The 20,384-nt window shown below is 36.4% G+C and overlaps 2 protein-coding genes across 2 annotated transcripts in view; one reads left to right on the top strand and one right to left on the bottom strand.

The window, feature by feature from the left end:
* Positions 1–20,384, top strand: part of LOC113229015 (dipeptidyl aminopeptidase-like protein 6) — a 566,288-nt gene that overhangs the window by 104,125 nt on the left and 441,779 nt on the right. The window lies entirely within an intron of this gene.
* On the bottom strand, positions 1,960–9,398 carry LOC113229057 (transmembrane protease serine 11G-like). Its single transcript, XM_026462541.1, has 8 exons — positions 8,791–9,398; positions 7,221–7,410; positions 5,971–6,073; positions 5,450–5,629; positions 4,516–4,607; positions 3,960–4,023; positions 2,854–3,000; positions 1,960–2,210 (listed from the first exon to the last, which is right to left on the bottom strand). The coding sequence occupies exons 1-8, from the start codon at positions 9,365–9,367 to the stop codon at positions 1,965–1,967; spliced, it is 1,599 nt and encodes a 532-aa protein (XP_026318326.1). The 5' UTR covers positions 9,368–9,398; the 3' UTR covers positions 1,960–1,964.

The raw sequence follows: 20,384 nt of genomic DNA on the forward strand, positions 1-20,384 counted from the left end.
CAATTGAAAGTCGATATTCAAATGTTTCAAATTTAAAAAAAAAAAAAATCACAGAAACCATTTGAAAAAAGTTTCATTCGAAAACCTCAAACCATGAAGATTCTATGAAAATTCAAAGAACCTATTGAAATAAAACGGCAATTTCATACTTTAACCCCTAATATTTCAGACACTTCATCTATGATAATATAGTTATTCAGTCACAACCAGGGATCGTCGTCGTCTTACCTATTTCTGCCGCTAAGCAGCGAGTGAGTGAGCATTACTGCGTGCTAGTGCTGGTGCTGGTGAAATTACAGGCACATGGAACTTATCAACTTGTTCTCAGGGTGATGGGCGCAGTGGCAATACCTCTCAGATCTTTGGGATTTAAAGCACTGAGTGGACTGCAACTGTTCAGGGTAGGCGTGCCGCTTGCCACCAAACGTACGACTTGTTCGTCCCGCCACTTGGAATCTTATAAAAGACTTGTTTATAGTACTATATAAAACACTTTATTCCTTTAAAAAAATTCTGTTTCTAAAAATGTTTGGTACTTCGCTCATAAGTCTTAAGAATGTTTTAAAATCGTTTGTCGAATGGACTGATTTCACCCTCTCAAACGTTAAATTGCAGCCCTGCGCAGGCTGCGCTGCGATGGCGCCATTACGCGCCCATTACGTGCCCTCAAATGCATTAACCTCAACTCCCACCGCAGCCACTTATTAAAACGCACAATCAACCTTACGAACTAGACTACGATCATAAATTTTAGCGAAACACTCGAAAGAGCCTGAAAATAATTAGTATTCAAATCAAATTAGAAATAAGAATTACTATTTAAATCTGTGTTTATTATCGACGTGTAACAGGGTGAACCTACTGAGCAGGAAAACAGCTGAGCCATTTTCCCGTTATCGTCTTCAGGGTATTGGTTCTCCAAAGGTGCTGCCAAAATGAGAAGACCTCAACGGAATCCTTAATGTATGTTGTTGTAAAGTACACGTTAGTCTACATTGCGCTTGTATTCATTTTAGTCATTAGTGTATTGTTGTTAATTTTGTTTAACTGCTATCTCACGGATTGCCTAAAGAAAAGCACGCTTCTAGAGGAACCTTCAAACAGTGTTCACTCTACAGGGATCCTTGACGCCAAAGAGTTCGCTCTTAATAGAAATAATAACGACGCCTGTCACAAAGCGAACAATCGACGTCGCGGGAGCTCCATAAACCACGTAATGAAAGTCATTACTGCGCTCGCAAAAAGTTTACGACGATCACGTTTGTATGATCGTGAAGACGCTCATACGTGTGTGTGTGCAATGTTAAGGCGACGTTCTTTGGTAGTTTTTATTAAGGAATTACTTTCCTTTTGAAGATTAGTACTGGAATATTATTAGATTAGACTGAACTGCGAGACGTAGATGTGGACCTATTCGCAGCTGTCATACACATATATCTAGTTTTCTTCCTATTTTTATTTTTGTTGCTATTAGTTCTGTACCTGTGTCTTTGTAGCAATGGTCAACTACTACTACTTTTTTAAATTATACTTCACGTACAAATCAGCACCGCCAAGGATGCGTATACTAAATCCCTGCAATTATTACGACGCGTGGCTTATGTGCTGCCCCGAAGCGCTCCGTTTGTCCTTATTTGTTTTTAATTGCATTTCTTTCGCAAATCTATTGACCGCGCCGTCATATTTTACTTAAAATTTAAACATATGACTTCACAAGACATGAGTAACTGCCTGTAAAATATCTGTCTATAGAAATTTAATAAATTGTAACGTAATATGGTCTAATGATAGGACGCTGGTCAGCGGCTGCTGGTGCTTGGTGGTCCCTTCCGTAAACCCGTGCGTGTTTCCCTTAAATTGTACCACTGGTATGCTTAGCTTCATTGTCAGTTTTGCTCTAGCCGGGTGTGGTACCCATATTCAATATTTATGAAAATAAGACCAAATTAGAAATATAAAGGCGTTTATGTATTAAAATCAATAAACATTCCCTCTTCGCCGTCCGGCTGGGTGCCTGCATCCCCATGTCTCAATCGGAGCTCTGCCGTAGTAGTCGACTCGGTGGTTTTGGTCAAGAGATCTATGATGGAGGTAGTATGACTGTCCGTGGCGAGTGTGATCTTTCTCTTCGGTAGCGTGCGGAAATATTCGACGTAAGGAGGCAGTGCTGTTGTCGTCGTGCGTTTGTACGCGGAGTAGTATGGGGGCATCTGTCGGAAAGTTTGTAAAGCCTGTTAGCATTGATAAATGTGCAAGACCATCGTAAAATCTTATCATTCACCTGAACAAGTGAAGTCAAGTCAAGTCAAATAATCATTAATTCCATAGGTAAAATTTTTACACTTGAAAACGTCATTTTTTAAGCTAGTCCTACTCTAAGCTACTCCCTGAGAAGAACGAGCAAGAAACTCTAAGGATTGCTCTTTTCAAATAAACTTAAATGCCATAGAATACGTTTCAATCATTTATCAGATTCACACAAATGTGTGGAATCTAGACTCACGTCGTCTTTCCATACATCTTTATCTAATACGTAGTCTACAATTTTGTAATATGACTTCTCAATTAAAATACTAAAAGTATTTTATGCAAGTTTTAATCTTAAAAAATGGTAATCTTAATACATGCTCCGGAATTTTATTTTAAAAACGTATACAGTTTCCTAAAATAGACTCGTTTACCTTTTAGTTAAACGAATTCGTGGTACCATGAGTTTGGACTTAGTTCTAAGGTTAATATTATGGATATCTTCTTTCTTAACGAAATTATGTATATTTTTTAAAGACTTAACTCTGGCTTTAAACTAGGACATTGTTGCACCCAGACCAATAGATATTTGTTGGTTCGTCTTACCGTTTCGTTAACGGTCTCGATCCAATCGGCGTAGGCCCCGACGAGGGTGAAAACAGTGGGCGCGTCGGGGAACCCGCACACTGTTGGCCCGAATGAAATTATGCCCACCAGTAGGCCGTTCATGATCGCCGGCCCCCCCGCGTCGTGCTGAAATTGGACAGATAAAATCAAATCCGATATCAAACGTAAGTACGTCATAGGTTTGTCCTTATTAAAATTATGTGATATTAATAAAAGCGTAGTGAAAATATATATAATTGTTAAAATAATAAAAACTTCAGATGTTTAGATACAATATGTTACTAAAAATCTAGTGTTTAGAATTTACAAATTTTGAGAATAAGGGCGCGTGTCCACGCTAAGAAAAGTCGGGTCTATGCAAAAATTCGTGTCGTTTCTACACACGAACCGTGTACACTGCCCCGGCGCCGGACAAGAAAAAATCTCTACTCTACTATTTCTACTCTCTCTATGTCTACCCCCAGCACGACGCGCTCTGCCACTATTGTATGGGGTGGGGTGAGGTGCATTGTCAGTAAAGAAACGTTTATGCGCGTGGACGGGTGTTGCTTTAAAAGTCAACATATACAATAATATATTTCTTCCCACAGTCGATAGTAAACGACAGATACCTGGAAGACTTGTAATGCAAAGACACACTTTACCCTACAAACGTCTGTCCGAAAGCATTCGTATCGTGTACATACTCATCATTTTCTCGTCTGCAACAGACACGACATGTTTTCGTGGCTAGATCCGACAAGGTTCTTGTCGTGTACAAGAGCATTCTCATCTTTGCTGTAGCAGAATGTCGAATTTCTTAGCGTGTACACGCGCCCTAATGCGCGACATGACGATGCGAGCTACTGGCTCAATGCGCAGCTTGTCGACTTTAGCCGTCGGCTTCGGCATTCCCGAATCAGAAAGGCCGATTAGGATGGTTTGCTGCTGCTGCATGTGGGCTAATAGAGAGGATATCGAATTGTTGAAAAAAACGTAATTTGTATATACACGGTTATGCGTGTCTGTTCGTGTATAGAGAAGGAGAAAAGCGTAGAAATTGAAAAGTAAAGCCATTGGAGTCGTTCAGAAATATGTAAACTTACATCGCAAGCACCTTCCCCTGTAGTCACAGTTCCGGCACAAAACATTGATTCTGTTATAAATTGTCTGAAAATAAGAGGAAAAAGGACCCCACGATAAATAACATTGTTCTTGTAAGGTAAACTTTGACTCATACTCATAAATATGTTGGTGTGCGGTACATATTGCGAAACGTGATGATGGCAGACGGAGTGAAGCGATTAACGAATGATGGCCAATAAAAGGTTACAGAAATGTAGGACATCTTGCAGCGAGATGGGTAGACGACATCGTGAAAGTCGTGGGCCGTAGATGGACAAAGAGAAAAATCGAGGTGGTTGGTACAGACTACGGAAAACTTTTAACGGGAGTAAGTGAGTGAAGACGGGCTGTGGATAATGATGACGTGAAAAACTTCAATCCGTGCAATAATTAGCGTCGTCACGCTCTGTATTACAATATCTATGTTTCACTTGTGTAGTAATTACCTTCGATCGGCTTGAGCCTGGTATTGTGCGGAAACATTATTTTTGGGACACCGACATAGTAAGATGGCAACGACAAAGTAAAAATACTCACTCCCCGTAAATTTCTTTGCAAAACTTGCTCGGATAAATGGGCAGCAACTTTCTCTGAAGGAAAATCGGCTCATAAGTCAGCTTTTGAGTAGCCTGCGAACAAACAAACTCTTTTAAACCACTTTAATGTAAGCACGAACATACACGATCAAAGTTATTGAGACAAACAGTGTGTATTTTCAACACAATTTGCTGGGTGAATGTGTTTAGAATGTAGTTACACTGCATTATTTTACAATAATTTTACAATGTTACTCTTTTTACGTATATTCAGAACGTATCAAAGAGTTCAGTATGTACTGAATGAAAAATTACATCATCATACGAAAACTACATAGTTTTCATATGATGATGTAATTTTTCATAGTAATTTTGTTAGATTATTTTAAAACGAATTTGAGAAAGCTTCTCTATGGGTGTTGTGTAAATATGTATAACAGCAATTGTTCTGGTAAGTTTGTTCGTTGTAATTTAGTATAATATAATATGTAATAGAGTTTAGATATAAGTAATTAATTAGATATGTAAGAATGATGTCGACGCTATCGAATTGGGTGTACCTAACCTGTAAGGATAGAGTTGTGTAAATAAATAAATAAATAAATAAATAAATAAATAAATAAATAAATAAAAAATCAAATTGTTTGTTTGCATGTCATAACGGTCGCACGGTTTTTTTTGAATTTTCTATTCTGTTTTTTCTTGATTCCGTCTCGAATTTTCTTTTATGTTGCTTTTCCTTGAATTCAAACCGAAATCCTTGTCAGTAGAAAAACCCAGAAAAGGACTTTATACGTTTTGTCACGACTTAAACTGAGCACGCTTTATGATTTTTGCTCATCTTATGTACAATTATTATTTATTTTGCATTCGTTTGGTGCAATAAAGAATATAAATGCGTGTGAAAGTACCTATTGTATGGTTTATTCACTCACCTTGGAGACGCCCCACCCCAAAAGCAAGACCTCAGCTGTGAATGAGATACCCATATCGTTGTGCGATATGTCGATTCGCTTGGGGACGTGATGGTAAGAGAATTTCACATGACGGCGCAGGCGGATGATCGCGATATTGTTGCGCAAGCGTTTCGAGTTGTACGCCGGATGGAAGTATACCTGAACAAATGGTTGAAATAATGAAATTTCAGAACAGTACGAAGGTAAAAGGAAAAGACAGAAAACAAGACGAAATGCTTCTATCCATATATAAGTCACCTAACCTGGTGACAAGTGTATTTTTCGATACAATGAAAACGTAAATGTACGCTCCGTAAATGACAGTTCAGGTATAGTTTTCAATGAATAGAACATACGATAGCATAATGTCATAATGTTCAGGCCTGCTACGCAGAGCGGACATATTCCACATGAGCAAGTCATATATTTTGGAACTTCCCACCAGGTCTAAGGAAGGCGAGAAAATACAGGTGTGAGAATTCATCCTAGTCTGTGAATACCTCAAGAGCTTCAATTGTTTCTCCGCCGACTCTGCTGTGGTTGCTCCCAACCCTCACGAACAGTGTCTTCGGGTTCTCGCGAAAGAAACGGTTGTTGTGCATCCTAAACAAAAATAAAACAAAATATTCCCTTGCCCTAATCATCCATTGATAATTATATAGATAAGGAATAATTTACTATCTACGACTTCTTATTATTACCCTCTCTGTTCCAAGTGATAGTTATTTGGTGAACAACCACGAAAGTCGTAAAATACCGAAACAAATATTTTAGGATTTTTCTACTAACGATATTTTGGTTTCAGGCATCATGAAGAGTTTCATGTTTATTAATATTCGAATTACTATTTTTCTCTAAGCAACTACAGTTCGGTTGCGATAAATATGCAAAAATATAATTCTCGTACGAACGCACGCGGCTGTAACCCCAAATTATTTAGGGCACTTTAAATTTAGCAATTCCACCTCGCTGTCGATCCCTGGCGAGCACTTTATCGCAGAAAGCTCTCGAAAACATCTCAATTAAGCGAAAGCGTACAGACATACCCCAATTTCACGAACTTGTTTCACCACTTAATTATAGCATGAGCTGGCTTTACATTTTACTCCTAGAACTACTAATCTTTTGGTAATTAGACGTTATGTTCTAAGTAACTTTGTGTTTGCCTGCAGCATTATTGTCTTGGAGTTCTAAGATTCGAAAACTATTTCTTTCGAAATCCTTGCGAGGTACTACGTATAATTTTAATTTATTATTACTATCTGAACAATTTAGAAAAGAGATGTCGGAATAACCACGCTATGCGAACGAGTTTATGATCACAGGAAAGTGGGTGGTCCTTTGGTTATTAGGAACCGCATAGCAAGCGGTTCATTACAATTGTGGAGTTGATTTTAATTTTATACAGACTTCGCAACACAGGTAATACGAGTTTCAAGGGCGCGTTAATAATTCAATTTGTAATTACACTCCACTAGGTTCAGTTGGCTTACTGGTGCCATCTATCTGCTGGAAATCACAGTTTCAATTGGTGAGTAGAATTTTGTTGGGCGGAACTTGCTTTTTATGACGTAACTTTATGGGAAAATTGTGTTTTCGTGTTTAATGTTTTTATATTGTTTGGAAGAAGTTTGTTTTTCTTTTGAATATTCCTTGTTGAATTATGTACTATCCGATTGTGGTGGCCCAATAGTAATTACCATTAGGCGTGCGCCTTCGAGGACAGTGTTAATGTGGTGTGTTAACCTACAGTTGCAAGCACGAAGCAGATGTAAGAACGATATCACTCCAGAAAATGGATCCACCACACCAGAAGCGTCCCATGACGTGTACGGACACCATAAACGGATAATATCGGACTGTAGTGCGCTCGCCGCGAAAGATCCGTCGTCCGTCGTGCTGATGGAAGGTTTTGCGCTCTTCCAGTTCTGCTTGAGGATCTGAAAGAGGTTTATAAAGTTTATAAGCAAGTTTCAAATATACAACATTAATTTATTCCTTTAAAATTTGTTAAGAAAACGGAATATTCAGATTTAAAAAACAATGTAAACATCTCAGTTTACGGTTTGCCACGCTGGGCCAATGCAGGCTGGAGACTTCTCACGTCTTTCGAAAATTGTGAACCGTCTTCTACAACTAGGTTTAATTACTGTTTTTCTTCGCCGTTAGAAAGAGGTATTATTACTAAACATTAAAAAATTAATCGTGGACCTTTCAATCGAGAAGTAACAATAAGCAACCGTTCGGGCTGCTACCGGTCTTAAAGACTAGGAGAAAGAATATTGTGAAATGGATTAGAGACCTTCCGATAATACTTCCATTTCACTACCTTCACGGCGTAGAAACACATTTACAAATATTTTACAAAGACACAAAATTTTTCTTACAAAATCGTGTTTCTAAGAAAAAACAATAACGAACCTAATCCAGCTAACTCTCAGATTTGTGAGACTCAGGAACAGCCGACGCAACGTCTATTCCCGCTTCTCGGATATCACGTTTAGTTTACGCGGGGATTTAGTTCACAACGATTTATGCTTGCGCAAGGGATATACCGATAAGAACATAATAGTTATTGTACGGGCCTCTTTTAAGGTATGTATGCGTCTTATCTTTATCAAAAATATCATCATTTGTTTAATTTGGCAGCTAGCGTTATTTACCGTGGCCTGATGAATACCTGCCCTCTTGCCTGTCTCCCTTAAGAGAGTCGTGTGTTCTTTAATTTGAACTATTCAATGTTTAGATCTCCATAGAGTTCAGTATTAATGTTATTGAAATTGATTACTCAGACAAGTAGTATCTTGTGTAACAATCCACTTCTGCGTGCTGTACCATATGATTTGAAAATACCATTTGCAGCTCAATAACAAAATAAAAAACGTCGTAACCGTTTGGAATAAGATTTATTAACAGCAAATACAAATACGTAACTATTAGCCAGTTGTATTCTTCGCGTGTTGCTACCACGCCTCGTTATGTAATCGAGCTGCAAACAGATTGTAACCGTTGTACACTTGTATTGGAATCAGCTTACAAGAAAACAGATATAATTTTTAGATATTTTGTTCAAATCTTGACTCTCTCCCCATAAAACAAATATACTTTCGTTATATTTAGTATAAAGTCCTTTTATTCTAAAAACTTATTAATATTTTGGCTATTTCTTAAAACCTGATCATGAATAATTTCCCACCTTTCGCACTTCCTTTGTCCCACTATACAAATATTCAAGTTCTTGTATCGAATGAAAAGAATCTTTTGTTACATTTCGAAAGTAGCCAATACTATCCTGTAGCCAATATGAGCTGCATACATACCCCAAGTTTTGACATATCGGTCGTTTTCGTCAAAGGTGTGCTCATCGACGGCGACTTCCCCAATATACTTGTCAACCATTTCTTCGAATTTCGTCAGTCTCCTTCTCCCCGCCTCGACATTGTCCATTAACGACCTTCGAGCCGATTTGTTCATGTTTGTGTTATCGGTTTTTTCTGATAATAACTTTACTATATCATCTCTGTTCATTTTAACCTTCAGTTTTAAATACAAACTCATGGTCTCATTCGTCAAAGTTTGAAAATAATCTTGCTCATTCAACGCTGAGTAAAAATTTGTCTGGTTTAATGTCGAATGTCTCGTTTCGTTCATAAGCAATTCCCTGTACTTTTCTTTGTCAACCACATAGCTGTCTATTGCTTGCAGTTTATCTTTTAACTCTTTGATTCTTCCTGAATTTGTTAAGTTTCCATCTTCGTGAATACCCAATACAGCCAGTAGCGTGTCAGTAATGTCATTTACACTAAGATTATCGCCTCGCATGCTAATATTTGTAACGTTACCATGACTTGGATCTACTTTATAAATAAATATGCCGAGAACAAGAAGAAAGTACATCACATTAGCGTTTTTGGCAGTACTGATAGAGAATACATTTGTAGAGGCCAATAAGTTTTTTATTTGCCATTTTATTGCTTGAAAATATTGCAATGTGTTTATTGCCTATTGATCGAAAAAGTTTTATTACATTATTTGAATATTATTGAAAGTACATTTAGAGACGATTTCGTGTTTTCGTGATAGCCTAGTTGAGACAAAAGTTGCTTCCTATGTACGAAAAAGTTCATAGAAGATGTCAAAAACGTGGTGAAAATTCCAAATTTACGTCGAACAATAACGTCGTGACGTTTCCTTAAAAACTATAATGAAACATGTTATGCTCGCTCATATTTTTATTGCGCGTTGTACCAAATAGATGTTGTGAGTGGTAAATCTGTCATCGCTCACTCGAGATTTTCATGATTATGCGTCGGAGAACGGGAACGTTCCCATAAAATATGCTTATCGTCGCTCCGAACACGTGCTGTAATAATTCATTATTCACTGTGAGCCAGTTTACTGTTGTCAAAATTGCTATATCTCGCAAAGGTAACGCTTTCGCAATGTACAAGCCAGTTTCGGACCTTTATCGCAATATTGCGAAATTGTAATTGCAAATGAAACTATTTATTCATATATTTCTTTCCCAAATAAACCAACGTTTCGCGACCTTTGCAGGACCCATGGTCACGGCTGACTGATGTGCTAAAGTCTTCAACTACTTAATTATAATATTAATGCAATTTTGCATTCAAGATAGGGTATTTACCCTATTCTGAATTATAATTATTTAAATAGGTTTTTTAAAATTTACCAAAGAACATGTTATGCATTTTTTAGTTTTCATTAACATCACGAACATTGATAGCGTAAATCGGTACGAGTCTCAAGTCCAATTCAGGCTTTTCAAGATCAATTTCATACGCGTGATGCTACTTTTCTTACATAAGTGCTGTGTATAATGTACATTACCCTTCTTTTAGGTTTGACGGGTAAAAAGTGCCTGTGAGCATTTAACGCCCGTTTCAAAAAGTTTTACACACTAGCCACCTATGTGTACACTCAATTTAATTAATAAATTTGACGGCTCCGGTTCGATCTCCGGCCGGGTCAGTGTAGAAAAACAACTTTTTTATATTGTCTCGAGTCTGAGTGTTTGTGGTTACCGTCGTTTCGATTCCGATTCCCATAACACAAGTGCTTTAGCTACTTTGGGATCAAAGCAACGCATGCGATGTTTTCGAGTTTATAAGTATTTTTCCCCAAATCCTGTAGACACACTCCATCGCTATTTATGACACGATCGACGCCCGGCTGATGCATTTTTTCGGCCACTCGCTCACTCTCTCACTGGTGATTGATGACGGGATGCCAAACAATTATTTCCCTTTGGTGCTATCTCTGAAAAGGGTTTCGAGAAAGGCACCTAATAAAGAATTTCTAAGATGAAATCCAATTACAATTGAATTAAAATGATTTTGAGCATTATACCTTATCAAATTCGACAATTTTAAAGTTTTACAAGATCTTTTTTCCCTAAAACTGATTGCAACAATAAAAAATTCCTCCTCGGGGTTGAACGTATAAAAATATTTTTTTTCTTTGCAATGTGTTTATTTTTAAATTAGGCATTGCCATCTACTGTGGAGTAGAAATACTATTTTGGTACACCGCCACCTCGTATAGAATAGCGGAACGTTTATAATACCAAGTGAGCAAGAAGAAAATTTTGGTACGAACTGAAGCTCACAGATGGCGCTATAAGAAAAATAATACTCTTTCAGACGGTACGAACTAGTTGAAGATTATGTTTGTTTTAAACTTCAATAACCCGATGCATTGCAATTTAGCTTTATGAGTACTACTCAGTTATTAGCGTTTCGAAAAGTTCTTTTAATGAAAAGTAAGCCAATAACAGCTCGAATGTTTAGCTCAGTTGTCGGTTTGTCTATCTATTATGATATTGGAAATAAATATTGTAAATGAGAAACGTGTACAAAATATTTATTTATTAAGCCAACCCCTAGAGCATCTGATTCATTATTCTGAAAAGAATCTGCCTTACGAATAAGTAGACATTAAACATTACTTGTAAAATCAACGTGACGGCCTCGAGCGTATCTATAAAATAAGATGTCGGGAGGCATTGTTTTAAAACCTATGAGCCCAAAGAAAATATTCTTACAACTCCATACCTATAATGATCCCAGTCCAGAACTGAAAATCCAATAAGAATATTCAAATCCGTTCATAAAGTTGTCTAAGATGGAATTAAACCGGCGTTAAGTCCGCACCGCGGATTTGGACTCGGTAATAAACGCAAACAGAAGAGGCTCGAACCTTTTGTTTTAAAACCGAGTTCGCGGCCACCCATTTTCGTAGAACAATCAATACGTCGGGCCACGAAATTTTTCACAACAGGCTTCTTTCGGGTTTTGTTTAGAGAGAAATATGTGAGCGCATTCGGATCGACCGTGTTTTCTTTGGGAAGGGAGTCACACCTAAAGTTATACAATGTGTTTGTTTATTTTTCTTTGTTGATAATACTTATTGTTAGCGTATCCTTGCGCTGACCGCGTCACGCCGCACCGCCATTAAATCCTAAAGCGTGCAGGTGTTGGGGCACCGTATTTACATTGGATTAGACTAGTATCCTTGCAATCCCATTTACACATGCATACTCTGCAGCGTCCTACCTGAGTGCGGAGTCGATTTAAGAACTTATACGCTATGACATTTACGTACCATTTTATTTTCTTACACAAGCGTATACTTTGGGTAGCAACGTAGACTGCCTCACAAAAAACTTAATGCTGCTTTTGGCTGTGACGACATCATTCTTATCACCATTTTAACTGATCTTTATTTGGTCGGAGTCACTGATTGGTCAAAACCAGGAGTCACACACCAAACAATCGATTTACCGATCGTATCTTATAAAAAATCAATTGAGTTGCACATTACACATACTTCTTATAATTTAGAATCAAAATACAAAATACACTACTTTAATAATTAAACTTATTTATACACTTAATAGCAATTTCAATGCAGTCGATAATCCATTAGAAAGCGGTTGGTGAAAATGCTAAGGGGTATAGTCGCAATCAGACAAGGGCAGTGAGTTAAAACCCAAACAACCCGCCCAGATTTTAACCCAAAGCTATGGGTTTTAACTATTTTTTTTTCATGCGAATCGATTCAATGGAAAGGCAAATCGAATCGTCTAGATCAGAAAGCAATAAGTAAATATTATGCAATAATCCACACAATATCGGCTCCACATAATACCAGCGCCGTGGCTGTCCGTAGCCAACTATTTTTTTATTTTACAAGTTCAATTTAAAATGTACTGAATAAAATTTCCTTTCTTTCTTAATATTAAATTTGAACTAAACTCGATTTACAACAAATATTTAGTTGTGATTAGTTCGTGCGCTCGATTTTGGATTATAATGCATTTGAACCCGATATAAAAAAAATTGTGTAAGTGTTGGTTGAACTTTGAACTTCATTATATTTTAAACTTGTTGTTTCAGGTAAGTTCCAGTTATGTGAAGAAATCAAGTACTCGAAAGCTTTGAGCTTTTGAAACGAAAAGGAGTGAAGCTTTATGCAGAATATTCTTAAATAGTTGAAAGAGTTTGTCGAGGGAAGTACTGCCATCACACCAATTTCTGCCGCTAAGTAGTATTGTAAGTTATATTACTGCTTTCCGGTTTTGAAGGGTAAGGGTGCTTTTTGTAAACTTTCTCTGTCCCTCAGACCTTTACGATTTATAGCTGCGAGTGACACTGCAACTGTTGTGGACAGACGTGTCGCATACCACTAGACGCACGACTTGTTCGTCTCGGCACTTGCTATCATAAAACAAGGAAAAATTTTCCACAGCATTTTATTAATAATAATAATAACATAACAAAAAACTACTAACTACTAACCGTACCACTCGCAAACTAAGAAATTCGCTGTACTGTCAGTACCAATGCAGCAATGAAATTAATTCTAGTACCCCTGAAACAGACTAGGACTATTAGCGATTCGAGGTTGGAGTTGGCCCATTGACTTCCAAGACATGTGTTTGTGGCGCCTCTGGCGGCAAATCCTGACAAGTGTCTGACTTCACGAAAAATCAACGATAAGTGACGCAATCTTCATTGTTTGAATTTATTTTTAAGTGATTTGTTTGGGTAGGCAAAGGTACCAGCATACAGTTTCTTTATGTATGAGTATACTTAATTGAATTGAAAAGTGACAGACTGATGTTTAAAGTTTGGTTGTAAACAGTATGTTATATTGAGAAAAGACACACTATTCTTATCTCTAATAGCGTTTTTTTGTAGTAAAATACTTTAGAAAAGTTTGTTTCCATATTAGCGCTACCAGGAATCCAACCCGGAACCTTCACGTCTGACGCCCGTTTATCTGCATTTTAATTCATTGAAGAATCAGAACGTGGTTTGAAGAATAATTTTAGTTTATGCTTAATTATAGTTAGTTATTCGAAACTCAACATCCTTTCAAGCCGCTCATTTCCTGCCTCGCGCCTCAATTTCATCTCGGTTGAAAATTAAATATTTCTAATGTAAACGGATTCTGAATGTTAATGTTCCGTTAACCTGAATTTAATCAACGCAAAGGAAATTAAAAAGTAATTACTCTTCCTTTCTCACTCTCTTTGTCTATGGTAGGCATGAAGGTGGAGTCCTTGAAGAATAAAGGTCAAGTAATTATTACATTATTTAATAAAAATTTGTTGGGGTCGTTTTTTTGCTTTAACTTTTTGTCCAATACGAGTAGACGAAGTTAAAAAAATACTTCGGACTGCTGTCCATATTACAAACGTATTTCAAAACATTTCAACTGACAACAAAATCAATTACACAATTTAAAACGAAACTATTTTTTCGGATGTAAATCGAAAAAATTGTTTAGTATTTATTTGTTTTTACAAACATACCAACGTTTCAGGCACTTTGCAGGGCACACGGTCACGGGTGATTGAGATAGACAAGTCATGCAAACCGCCTTGTTCTGAACTATAGTTAAAAAAGTCATTAATTTAACAGCCTTATTTTTAATTTACCAAAAGACCGCGAAATCTAAGAACTCGTTGTGACAATAATCAAGCTGTCATTTTAAGTGTCCCTCGACCTGTGAACAGGCTTAGCGAACCTACATCCGGCGCCAGTCTCGCACGAAAGTAATATTTTCTTCCATAATTTCAAATAGTTTGTGAGCGAAAAGTAAAAAATAGAATCGTTGTTCATATTGAGTACACACTTTAAAAACATTCTTATTTTACTACGACACACAATCAGATAACTTTGTTCGTAGCATTCTTTTTGACATTGTGTACTTATAAATTTACTTTACGTAAGTGTTAATATATTCAAAATTAGTTTTGACCGCTGAAATGACGGCGACAGTACTTTGTACCATTTAGCATGTCAATAGCGTTCGTTCACCCCATCCTACCACTGTATACCGTGAAAACGATACTATCCAATGTTCCCAGTAACTTCATAAATCCAATTAACTGCACCAAATTGAAACGTGAATATTTCCGACACTTGACCAAACTCAAGCGTACTTCGAACATATTATATGTTTAGTATAAAATCGAAAAACGGTGAAGCGCATCTGGCGTGAAAAGTAGATAAAAGCAAACGAGGATAAATTATGCCTTTGTGTTGATGTTGAATGAATGCATTTTATATGTTTAAAATTATGAAATTAAGGAAACTGAATTACAGTTATTATACACGGAGTTTTAAATATTGGTTTTGATGTGAAGTGGTATGTTATTGTGAGATAATTAATAAAACGTGTATATCATTAACATAAGAGTTGATCATTCACGTTTTTTCAAGTTGTGATATTGACTTTTATTATGATACCCAAGCGATGTCCAAATTGCGATATATTTCAGGAATCGGCGATCGATCGCTGTCGAATGTTGACTTCGAGACGAAAATCGGGTCAATGACCGCTATTGACGTGCTAAATGGCACAAACTTACGGTATTCACTTTTCGTGGCAGTAGAGTTCCTTGCAAAAAGAAATCGTCCAGCGTAGCACTGCGACCATACATATTTTTGCCGGCAAGAAGTAATGTGTGTTCCGGTTCTGAAGGTAGGAAGGTAAGGTGCTGGTGGAAGTGCCGGCACATGGGACTTGTAAACTTTATGAGATTTTTGGGATTAAAGCTCTGAGTTGCACTTAAAAATACTATTTTCAAAAACTCCTCAACATGGTCACAGCTCATATATAACTTGTTGGTTGTCACTAATCCCTACTATTGATTCTCATAATCCTTGCCCTCCCCAAACCATAATCTGTAGGTAGTTATAAGTGGGTGAAGGCTGGAGTGATGTTCCGGTGGCCATTGTGGCGGTAATGACGCACTTCCGGTTGTGGCCGCCACGCGCTGCCACCAAAATGGAAAGCTACAGAGACGTAATCCAGTGCACTAGTATGAAAAGGCGTAATGTATAGCGTAAATTATTGTGGCAGATCAACTCGATTGAGATTGAGTTATAGAGTAAGTGCAGTGAGAAAGATAGAATATCTCGTCGTGGCGGCAGCAAGTTACTTTATTAATGTTTTACGATAACGAATGGATATTTCAAATGTTGCGTCGTATAATTTTATAGTATTTCATTACCGGCTTTGGTTGAAGATAATGTTGGCGTTAGTTACCTTATTGATTTGATTAATGGGAGAATTAACAATATTATAGTGTTCATTCATAGGCTCGGGCACAACAGAGGGTGGTGTAATGCCAAGTATCGCGGTTCAGTGTCTCAACTTTGAGATATTTCACTTTTAAGTAGAATCGACCATATAAAAAACTAACAAAGGAAATTATTGTTTATCTTCCCTTATAGACGAAGAGGTCGTCGATGGCTTACGGCAACATTTTCCATTCCCTTGATGTATTATTTATTTAATCTAAAATTAGGGATATCAAATAGGTACCTGAGCATGGTATTCAAGTGGTAAAAGTGATATTACAGATTGAGATCACGAAGCTCTTATAGTAGAATCTGTAAATTGCGCACAAATGTCTTCAAGGCTGCAAACTTTCACACGAATCTCCTGTTTGCTTGGAACCAAAACATAAAAAAGCTATAATAATGATACGATGAACAAATGTCAAGAATTTAGCAACATTTATTCAGCCTTGTAATGTATTTTATGCCTAAATGCGTAGCTGGCTGAGGCGTAGCACCGCGCCGACGTATTTACATAAATAGTGAATTTAGATTTTGCGTCGTCGACGTGTTGTACGTATACTTACGGGCAATGAATTCAGGTCACCTGCAAAAAAAAGAACTGAGACGGAAAATTTAGAAACCATTTTTTGCGACGAACAACATGTTAAAACGCTGGTACAATAAATCGGTTAGAAACATTTATTTTGTGTAAGATTCTTATAAAAAAGTATGCTGCTAGTGAAATTCACATGGGACTTGTCAACTTTGTCTCGGGGTGGCGGGTGGCAGGGCCCGTGCCTCTCGAATCTTTGCAAGTGAAACCTTTGAATGGCACTGCAACCAAGCGCACGACTTGTTCGTCCCGTCCCATGATATCTCGAAAAAAACACCCAGATCAGAACACATTTTGAAACATTTGTTTTTCAAATTGATTCACCGGGTATCATATTGCTAACCGCTGGGCCTTCGAGGTCATCCAATAGAGATGTGACATCTATTTTTATATGTTATGGTAATTTTAAGATTAAAATATTATTATGTTTTACTTATTTTTTAGGACATTATTGTCTTTTTAATTTATCATGGTTGCATTCTTGAAATATTTTATCAATTTATTTTTATTTATTTTCTAAACTTGATCACAGGTTGCAAAACCAATTCAATAGACCATTAAATGACTATATGCATATGTCACATACATACATGTAAATCTCTATTTTTGTGAGTTCACTCAGAGAACAGTGGAACAGATTGGTTTTACGCTATATCTCGTTATTTATATTATAAATATATCTTGCCCAAATATACCTTAAGTACAAAATTCAACATAGATTGTCGGCACAGATTTGTAGAGCCAATGTGGATGGAGCCGTGCAGGGATCAAATTAGGGATGTTGTAAAAAGTATTAAGAATAAGTGAGCAATATGTTAAAATTCATCTTGAAACTCTCAAAATGATCAGATACGTCTGGTGTGATTAAACCTCGTTTGTTATAATGTGTATTAAAATGTAAGAGAAGAATCAAATTCACATCAACTCAAACATACCACTGGTAGAGATAACGGAAATAGTAACCACCTACTGCTACAAATAATTACTGGCTGGCCACTTGGCAATTGAAGGGGTAGAGTGGGGAAGTTATATCTTTATTTCTTTTATATCTCTAACATATGTTTTGTCAAGCATGTCGCATGGTTTAACTCAGTGATACAATTCAGCGTGACTTGTGAAGATGTTTATTAGGCGCTTCGGTAATATTTTCATAATTACGAGCGTAGGTCTAACACTAGAAATTTATTTCTGTGAGCGTAAAGAGTAATTAAGAAATTAAACTTTAATGTTGCCGTAATGTCTATCAACATCTAAGCGTGTATTTTGGGGAGTCACGTTAGTACTTATACAGGTAGATGCATATGTTCAAAACGGAAGTGGTACCAACTGCAGTAGAATAGGCTAAGCAGTAACTTACATACATCTAGCAGTAACGCTACCGTTAAACGGAAACAGTACAAAGGAATGGGTCTATCTATTACATTCCACTGTTTTTGTTTTTGTACAATTTACAAAGGTAAGGTTGTAATGTTATAATAATAATTGCTTTAACGATGAAAGAAAAACTTTGTTAGCATAAACCCAAAAAACCTAAAAGGCTTATTATAAGTTTAACATTGCATGATGTTTCCACAGACGGATAATGAGAAGCAACGCCTCCGGGACGAAACAAATTGGGTTCGCAATAAAACAAATGCCGTGCAGTTTGCCGTAACGCTCTTGAGTCGCCAAGTCAGTGACATAAGTGAGTTGACAAAATTAATGTTGTTAGCGTAATAATGAACACGACATTGACATGTACCGACAAGCCCACGGCAACATCGCACACTTTAAACTATAAAGTGCCGAAATTAAAGAAATAGTTTTAGGGAAATTGACTGAATACATTTAAAATAATCTCAGTAGAGAGTACTAAAAAACCGACCTCAAAATTACGTGGAATTACATCTATTTGCCAAGTTGTATTGAAATCGGTTACCGGAAAGTGCGCCAGCCCGGATTTATCCCCTAGTTCGCCACTATACGGAACTTAACACAGGAGGTTATAAAAATCGGTTCTCACTACTCAAAGTATATTGAGAGAGAAAAACGCCTTGAATTGGAGGATAGCAAAATCAGCTAATAAAATAATTGCTCCTTCTAATAAAATTTAGGCGATATTTATAAAATTGAATCTTCATGCGTGAACAGCCACCCTTGGAGGTGGATGATTTTCTTTAAAATTAAATGGGACTACTATGAGGTACCCTCTTTCCAACAAAAAAAGAATCATCAAAATCGGTTCACAAATACCGGAGTTATCTCGTAACAGACATACAAAAAAAAACATACAGTCGAATTGAGAATCTCCTCCTTTTTGGAAGTCGGTTAAAAAATAAAAGAATCATATGTTCCATAGGTAAAATAAATGTGCACTTTGAAAACATTTTTTAAGCTACTGCTCGTACACTACGCTGACCTCCCTGAGTAGAACGAGCAAGAAACTCTAGGGATTGCTCTTTTCAAATAAACTTAAATGCTATAGAATACATTTTGAATCATATTTGTGTGGAATCTAGACTCACGTCGACTTTCCATACATCTTTATCTAACACGTAGTCTCCAATTTTGTAATGTGACTTTTCAATTAAAACACTTTTGATGTAAGTTTTAAATTTAGGAAATGATAATCTTGTAAACTTATTGTAAAAACGTATACAGTTCCACATAAAAGAATCGTTTACCTAATTAAATGAAGTCGTGGCACCTGCCATGAGTTTCGACTAAGGTTAATGTTATGGCCATCTTCTTTCTTAATGAAATTTCGCAATAAACTTTACAGCTAGTCAACGAGACCTTTAACTGCGAATAACTCTTGCTCACTTTAAACAATCCAAGAAAATTAAAGTTCACGTACTTCTCAATTAACAAGGTCTAATAACAATAATAACGTACGTCATGTGTGCCATCTCCCTCGTGCCAAACGTAGCACAATCTACTTAATATGAAAAGCGATGACTTTGCTAAGAACATTAATTTTCGATTTGAACACTTTTTTTTTATTTTTGAGGTATTATTATTTAGGCAATGTGTCTGTAGACCTGTAAAAAATATTCGTTAAACATGTCTAAGAACAGTTACTACTCCATAGAGTGTTGATTAATGTAGTATGTATTAATACATACCGGCACATTAAACGGATAAAAAAAATGCGAGTATAAACTAACGAATAAAAATCGTAATGAAAAAGAATACATTCTTTATTTAAACGACAAAAACGACAAACGACAAAGCAGAAACGACTGAAAACTTAAACATTCGAATCGTTTAAATTGATTAAATCAAATTTTATAAATATAAAAAGATTTTCAACTGAATTTTACGAAAGTTACAAGAACGCAAAATTAACCTCGAACCATTCAACAAAATTTATGAAATTGAACAATTTCTTTATTTTGAAATTGGACTTAAATTAAAAAAGTATAATAACTGACCAAACTTTTGAAAAATACAGCATTATTTTGGGGACTTTACTAATGTTCACTTATATTTGTCGGTGTGTGTATATTGCATATATGTGTATGTTTTGTGGAAAGTGATATAATTTTTTTATTATTTTTGTAACTATCGGTATAAAATATAAGAGTAAAATATTAATACATTTAAATTAAAATATTTTTATTTTGATTGAATATCATGTTTTGAGTACCATGATATTCATCTATGTTTTGTGAAAATGGTCCACTAGTTTGTTATTATTATTGACACAAAGATCCACGTTGCC

This window comes from Hyposmocoma kahamanoa, unplaced genomic scaffold (genome assembly GCF_003589595.1).
Source record: "Hyposmocoma kahamanoa isolate Upper Pololo Valley unplaced genomic scaffold, ASM358959v1 270, whole genome shotgun sequence".
In the NCBI taxonomy this organism is placed as follows: domain Eukaryota; kingdom Metazoa; phylum Arthropoda; class Insecta; order Lepidoptera; family Cosmopterigidae; genus Hyposmocoma; species Hyposmocoma kahamanoa.

Bases quoted from the DNA above. Each gene is read 5' to 3' on its own strand.
- LOC113229057 (XM_026462541.1), bottom strand. From the start codon at position 9,367: ATGTACTTTCTTCTTGTTCTCGGCATATTTATTTATAAAGTAGATCCA. The intron at 4,608-5,449 runs GTGAGTGAATAA...GTTTGTTCGCAG, and splicing joins TGGGGTGGGGCGTCTCCAAG to GCTACTCAAAAGCTGACTTA. The intron at 3,001-3,959 runs GTAAGTTTACAT...GTCCAATTTCAG, and splicing joins CAGGGGAAGGTGCTTGCGAT to CACGACGCGGGGGGGCCGGC.